The 7,078-nt window shown below is 40.4% G+C and overlaps 1 protein-coding gene across 1 annotated transcript in view; it reads left to right on the top strand.

Moving 5' to 3' along the window:
• TBC1D31 (TBC1 domain family member 31) overlaps positions 1 to 7,078 on the top strand; it is a 50,658-nt gene that overhangs the window by 11,307 nt on the left and 32,273 nt on the right. Inside the window, exons 5-6 of the mRNA XM_007943431.1 lie at positions 4,057 to 4,208; positions 5,048 to 5,207. Coding sequence (XP_007941622.1) covers positions 4,057 to 4,208; positions 5,048 to 5,207 — 312 coding nt within the window. The remainder of the gene's footprint in view (positions 1 to 4,056; positions 4,209 to 5,047; positions 5,208 to 7,078) is intronic.

Genomic DNA, 7,078 nt, shown 5'->3' with positions numbered 1-7,078 from the left:
ACTTCTGTTGTTGTTATTGTTATCTGACCTATCACGGGGTTGTCTCCCTCAGTGCAGTTCAACGTGTCCTTAAAAGGCTGTAACGTAAATACAGTATTTTTATTTTGAACTAGATTATATAGATGTACAACTTCTTACTGGCATTTCAAAAATAAAAATAAAAAACGCCCTCCAAAACCCAAAGTTTCTTAAAGAAATGTTTGGTGACAAAATCTGGTCTGACCTGAATTCATTGGGCCTCCAAACCTAACCTGTGGACTGGAGGTTGAACTGTGAATGTTTTAGTATGTGTCGTCCCTGGCCCCCTGGTGGTTCTACGTTACCTCGCACAGTATGTGTTGTATTAACCTTTCTGATCCAGGAAATGATTCTGAATCCTGAAGCACTTCTGGCCCTGAAGGTTTCTGATAAGGAACTCTGATCCTTTAATTTTGCAGTATTTTAAAGAACCTACCGCTCCTAGCTCTTCCCACTAGTCTTTGTACGTAACGCTCGCTGTAATCAATACTGACAGCAGTGGGCACCAGGTGTTGCTTGTAGCCTGTGTGTGCCTAGCACTTTGTATGCTCTTTTAAGATTAAATAATTCTAAATGGAAGATACTGTTATCTCCACTTGTAAACTGAAGTTTAGAATCATTAAGTAACTTGACAGTGTCACATAGCATATAAATACTTTCAATTTACAGACTTTCAATTTACAGCCAAGCCTGTCTTACTCAAAAGCTCTTCCACCCTTCCATACTAGAATACTCAGGTACACCAGCCACACCTCTTCAGAATTATAAATTCTGGTTCTTTTGTTGATTCGTGGAGAAAGGAATTGAGCTCTTTAGTTAGCAAGTTTGGAATAAATACACCAGCCACTCCTCACCAAGAAGATTGGACAGTCTACTTCTGTAGAGATACTGCTTCAGAAACCTGAGGAGGGCTTGCCATGAGCTGGGATCGAGTCGATGGCAGTGTTTGTTTCTTTTGGTATGTTCAGTATGTATCTGAAAAGGCTTTGTGATGAATATTAAAAAAAAATTAATAATGTGTTATTGAACTTAATTCAAATGGTCTCTGTGTACTAAATTATTGTAGAGTATACGTTTGACTTTAAATTTTGAGAAGAGCTAACATACAACTCCAAAATGAATTGGAAAGCCTAACTCATATTCTAGGAGCTCTGGTGGCATAGTGCCTAAGGCATTTGACTGCTTACCAGAAGGTTGGCAGTTCAGAACCCACCAGCCACTCCATAGAAGGAAGATTGGGCAATCTACTTCCATAGAGGTACTGCCTCAGAAATCCAAGGAGGGGTCGCTATGAGTCAGAACTGACTCAATGGCAGTGGGTTTGGTGTTCTTGGTTTAATTCATATTCTAGAAGGAAAAACCATAGCTCTAGCCTTGATCCCTACCAAAAAACCCAAACCCACTGCCATAATGATCCTGTAGGACAGAGTGGAACTGCCATATAGAGTTCCCAAGGCTGTAAATCTTTACGAAAGCAGGTTGCCTTATCTTGCTCCTGAGGAACAGCTGGTGAGTTCTAACCACCGACATTTCAGTACACATACGAGCACCTTAACCATTGCACCACCAGGGCTCCTTGCCTTGACCCAACCCCCTAAAAAGTGTATCTTATAAATGTCTTTGAAGTTTTCCCCAAGCTCTTTAGATTTGTCAGGAGATGACACTGTCTAAATAATAATGATATGTTTCATTAGCAACAATTTTATAATCATTAAAATCTAGTAATTAAAATCACAAATCTAGTAATGAATAATCATGTAGGCAGTAATCTATCACAGCTCTTTCCCCAAAATAGCAGTTGATGTTCATTAACTTTTAAGCTTTTGCTTCTCCCCTTAGGAATAAACTTTATTACTTTTTTAGAAAAATGACTGCTAATCATAATAAAAATGTTCTTAACTCTTTTGGCATCAGATTTGAAACAAAGTTGTAATGCATTCAGTATAAATTATAATGTATTCATTGCAAAGTCTTTCTATAAGATCTCCGTGTTGGGAATCTTAATAACACAGTGAGCCTAGGGCAAAAGTCAGGAACACCTAATGTGGTTGTTAGCAATTGTTGTGTCTTGTCATGGTTGGTTCTGAGTAGGTTGATTTAATTAACCAGTATGTTCCATAGTGCCTTGTGTATGTGGGTGTCCTTTACGCAGATGACACACAAAATTATATTGGAGGCCATTGAAAATCTTATGAGAAAATATTAGTCAATTTCAGTGACAATTTTGTGTCTTAAAAAGGAAGCATTATTTCTTGCTTATGTAACAGAAAATTGAAAATTGGGAGAATAAAATGATACTGTTTTCAGCTTTGGTATCAATTACTGTCAGTCTCAGTTGTCCATTGAATAAATTCAGTCTGCAATTAAATTTGATCATAGACTTATTTTCAACTTTTTACTCATGTAAATAATGTTTAACAAATATTTATATATGTTTATTTTAAGCATGATGTCGATTATTTCCAAACTATTAACTCTTAGGAGTAGATTGGCTAGGTTAGAAGAAACATACATTTTTAAGGCTTGTAGGACATGGTGTACATTCATTCTTTTTACTCCTAGCAACAATGACAGTGCCATGTCCTCATGCTTTCACAAACATTTATTATGTTTAGCATTGATCAGTATTAGGATTTACAGCTTGGGTCATGTTGTCAGAAGGGCCCATTCCCTGGAGAAGGATATGCTGGGTGAAGTGGAGGGTCAGTGAAAAAGGGAAAGACCCCCACCAGGTGGGCTGACACAGTGCCTGCGACGAGGGCTCAGGTACAGCAAAGACTGTAAGGGTGGTACACAACCAGGCAGTGTGTCCTTCTGTTGCACACTGGGTCACTAGGAGGTGGAGCCGACTCAGCAGCACCTAATAACAACAACACAACATAGTGTTTATCAGAAGGTTGTCAATTGAAACCCACCAGCTGCTCCAGAGGAGGAAGATGGGGCAACCTACTTCTGTAAAGATTTACAGCCTTGGAAACCCTGTGGGGGTTTCTATGAGTCAGAATCAACTGGATGGCAGTGGGATTTTTTTGGCTGTAATGTTTATATTAGTATAATTGATAAATATTTTATATTTGCATGTATATATATGTATACATACACACATACACATCTATATAGTTTGTGTATATGTATGTGTGTACGTTATTTTTTAAAACAAATTAGATATATATAAAATGTTACCTCATAATTTTCATTGAATCTTTTATTATAAGGTTAAATCTCTTTAAATTGTTACTTAGAATTTTGTAAATTGCCTTGTTACTATAGTCACCTATATTTTATTTAAAGAGCTTTCCCATTTCTTTTTAGTTTAAATCACCAATGAAAAGACAGTATTATCCTCTGTCATACATTGCAAATTTTTTTTTCCCTATGCTTTAAGAAGGAGCTCTGGTAGCATAGTGCCTAAGGCACTTGACTGCTAACCAGAAGGCTGGCGGTTCAAACCCACCAGCCACTCCTCGGAAGGAAGGTTGGGCAATCCTACTTCCGTAATGATACTGCCTCGGAAACCCAAGGAGGGGTCGCTATGAGTCGGGGGCGACTCGACGGCAAACAACTACAACAACAACAATGCTTTAAGAAGTGATAGGTTGAACAAACAAACAAACAAAAGACTCACTGCCATCGAGTCGGATCCAACTCATAGCGACCCCTCCTTGGGTTTCTGAGGTGGTATCACTACGGAAGTAGATTGCCCAGTCTTCCTTCCAAGGGACTGGCTGGTTGGTTTGAACAGCCAGGCTTCTGATTAGTAGTCAAATGCTTTAGGCACTATGCCATCAGAGCTCCCAGTTTTAGAAGTGATAAGTTTAGAAAAGAAAAATTGGCTGCTTATGTAATTTTAAATTCAGAACTACCAGCCGCTCCACAGGAAGCTGTGGAAGTCTGCTTCCATAAGAGTTATAGCCTTGGAAACCCTACAGGGCAGTTCTCATGTGTCCTGCAGGGTGCTGTGAGTCAGCCTCCACTTGATGGCACCCAGCAGCAACATGATTGGGATGGGAGTGGTAACTTGTTGTCTCCCTCTGTTAGGTTTTCTTTCTACCCTTGAGCAATACCATCCTCAGCTGTTTTAAAGATAACTCCATCTTCGCCTGGGAATGTGATACTCTTTCCTGCAAGTACCAATTACCAGCTCCACCGGAAAGCTCTAGTGTATTATACAGAGTGTTTGCTGTGACCAGGTAATGTGCACTTTAGAACACTAAGAATGTTCGAGAGCTTTAACTTGTGAAATTTTACAGATTTTTATTTGCTAGCTTATTGTCACATGAAAGAAAGCACCCTTCTAATTTAGATGTGCTCTGCAGAACCTTATTTTTTCTTTTAACTCTACTGTGGAAAACTTCAAGTACGAACACAGGGAGAACACAGTGTTTTTGTCTGTTGTCATTGCTGGTACCCTAATCCCAACTCCCTTTTGGACCATTGTCTTAGCCTCTGAGTTGGTTTCCCTGTTTTCAGTCTCATTTCCTAGAGTGAATGAACTGGTCTTTTAAAATCATTCACTTAGAACCTGTTCCTTCCCTATTTAAAACCCTTCAGAGGCTTTCCATTGCACTTTGCGTGAAGTTCGCACTGCCCACCGTGTCCTGGGACATGGGTAGATACACTGCTTGGAGCAATCAAGCATGGGAGAACAGAAGGGCAGTGTTTGCACAGAGAGACAGCTTGTGGGGTGGGAGTACATGGAAGCGAAGGACACAGGGAAGAGGTAACTACGGGGACGAAGTGGGAAGAGAGCTGTTACATTGTGGGAAATTGCAGTCAATGTCGTGAGACAAAATGTGTATGAACTGGTGAATGGAAAATGAATTTGCCCTGTCAACTTTTACCCAAATAACAATAAAAATTTTTGGCAGTGGCAGTAGCCACATTTCAAGTGCTCACTTCATGACACGTGGCTCATGGCTACCCTATTGGGCAGTGTGGATTCAGAACATTGCTGGCATCACAGGGAGTTCTGTTGGACAGCACTGCTGTAAACGGTCTGCCTAGTCTTCCTTTCCTTTCTGTTATGTAGAGATGGGCGAATCCTAGCTGCTGCAGGCAAATCCAGTCATCTTCATCTGTGGTGCTTGGAGGCTAAACAGCTATTTAGAGTTATCCAAATGCCTCCTAAAGTCCGAGCCATCCGCCAGGTCGAGTTTCTTCCTGATAGCTTTGATGCTGGTTCTAATCAGGTGAGTAAGAGCAGTGTGGGGCGTTGTACTTCTGGAGAAGGATCTCATCAGGTTCTACAGTGTCCTAGCTCTTATTTAACTGATACCCTGACTGTTACAAGAATGTGAAATTACTAGTGATATGTTATTTTTGTGAAGAACCTGGAATAGGAAAAAAAGTGTCAAAATCTTATATTGTGTATATTACTGACAAGTTACCCTTTTAATAAAATCGATATACCTTCAGTGTATATCATAGTTTATGGTTTATAAGGAGCTCTGGTGGCATAGTGATTTAACCATTTGGCTGCTAAGCAGAAGGTCAGTGGTTTGAATCCACTAGCCACTCTATGGGAGAAGGATGAGGCAGTCTGCTTCCATAAAGATTTACAGCCTTGGAAACCCAGTGAACAGTTCTACTCTGTCCTATAGGGTTGCCATGAATCAGAATGGACTCAGTGGCAGAGTGTTGTTTTTTTTCCCCCTATGATTTTCATGCTTAACATGTTATTTTTCATTTGAGCCTTAGAATTTCTTGGAGATCGGCAGGGAAAGTATTCTCCCCACTTTTCTGACTTACAACACTAAAGATTAACCATATTCAGTGATCCATCAACATCCCTGTTCATTATAAGGAATAAAGGTGAAATGAGAGCTAAAGTTTTCTCACTTTGTTCCATTGTGTTTTTCCTACCACTCCTATGAAAAATGTTTCCTTTGTATCTTAGTTTATAAAAAAGGAGCCCTGGTGGAGCAGTGGTTAAACGTTCAACTGCTAACCAAAAGGTTGGCAGTTCAAACCTACCAGCTGCTTTGCAGGAGAAAGATGTGGCAGTCTGCTTCAGTAAAAGTTACGGTCTTGGACTCCCTAGGGGACCGTTCTCCTCTGTCCCATAGGGTCGCTGTGAGTTGAAATCGACTTGAAGGCCACAGTTGAGGTTTTGTTTGGTTTAGTTTACAAAGTGCTTCCTTCTGCCACCACCCCTCTCCTTCCTCTGCTCTTCTTTTTCCTCTTTTCTCTTTCAGAAGTGGGTACGTTCCCACCTTAACTTGCTTATTTTAAAGTGTTTTTGTTGTTAGGTGCCGTCCTGTCAGCCCCAGCTCACCCTGTCCAGGAGAACGCAGCATAACCCAGTCCCGGGCCATCCTCACAGTCATGGCTGTGTTTGAGCATCGCTGCAGCAACTGTGTCAACCCATGCCATCGAGGGTCTTCCTCTTTTTCACATTGACGATCATGGGTGTCACACTGCAACACATTATTATACGTATATTATGTACATTTGTATGCGTGTGTATGCATCACATCTTTTTAAGTTTTTTGAGTAAGGAACATTGACATGCTTAAAAAACAAAAAAATGAAAAGCTCCCAGTGAGAAGCCCCTCCTGTCTCCCATAACCTCCCCTGTTATGTATAGTTTCATGCGACTTTGCACCTTGCTTTTCTTCATTTAATTTTTCTTGAAGACTCCCTATCAGTACAGAGCTGTGTTGTTTTTCACAGCTACATGTTGTTTAGAAGCTTTTTAAACCAGTCTCAGTTATTGAGCACTCAAGTGGTTTTTTTGTCCCTTTCTTTTACAAGCAAGGCCACATGGAATCACTTTTCACGCTTTTCATTGCACAGGTCTGATCTGTGAAGAGAATATTGCAGAGCTGAAATAGTGGCATAAGCATAGTTATTTGTGTCTGTAATTCTGGTCAGTTTTGCCAAATGGTCCTTCAGAAGGTTGGCACCAACTGCAAATGAGAGGGTTTGTTTCCTACCAAAGAAAATTTGGTTTACAGGTGTTCTCTTCCAAACAAGTGACATCACTGTTTTAAGCAGTCACATAGTGGTGGCACTGTGTACTGACCACCAGCACTGGAAAAAGATCCTGTGTGTAGAGAGA

This window comes from Orycteropus afer, unplaced genomic scaffold (assembly GCF_000298275.1).
Source record: "Orycteropus afer afer isolate SDZICR_OR568_19922 unplaced genomic scaffold, OryAfe1.0 scaffold00106, whole genome shotgun sequence".
Taxonomy (NCBI): domain Eukaryota; kingdom Metazoa; phylum Chordata; class Mammalia; order Tubulidentata; family Orycteropodidae; genus Orycteropus; species Orycteropus afer.
The sequence above is the reverse complement of the archived record's forward strand: the minus strand, read 5'-3'. Positions and strand labels throughout refer to the sequence as shown.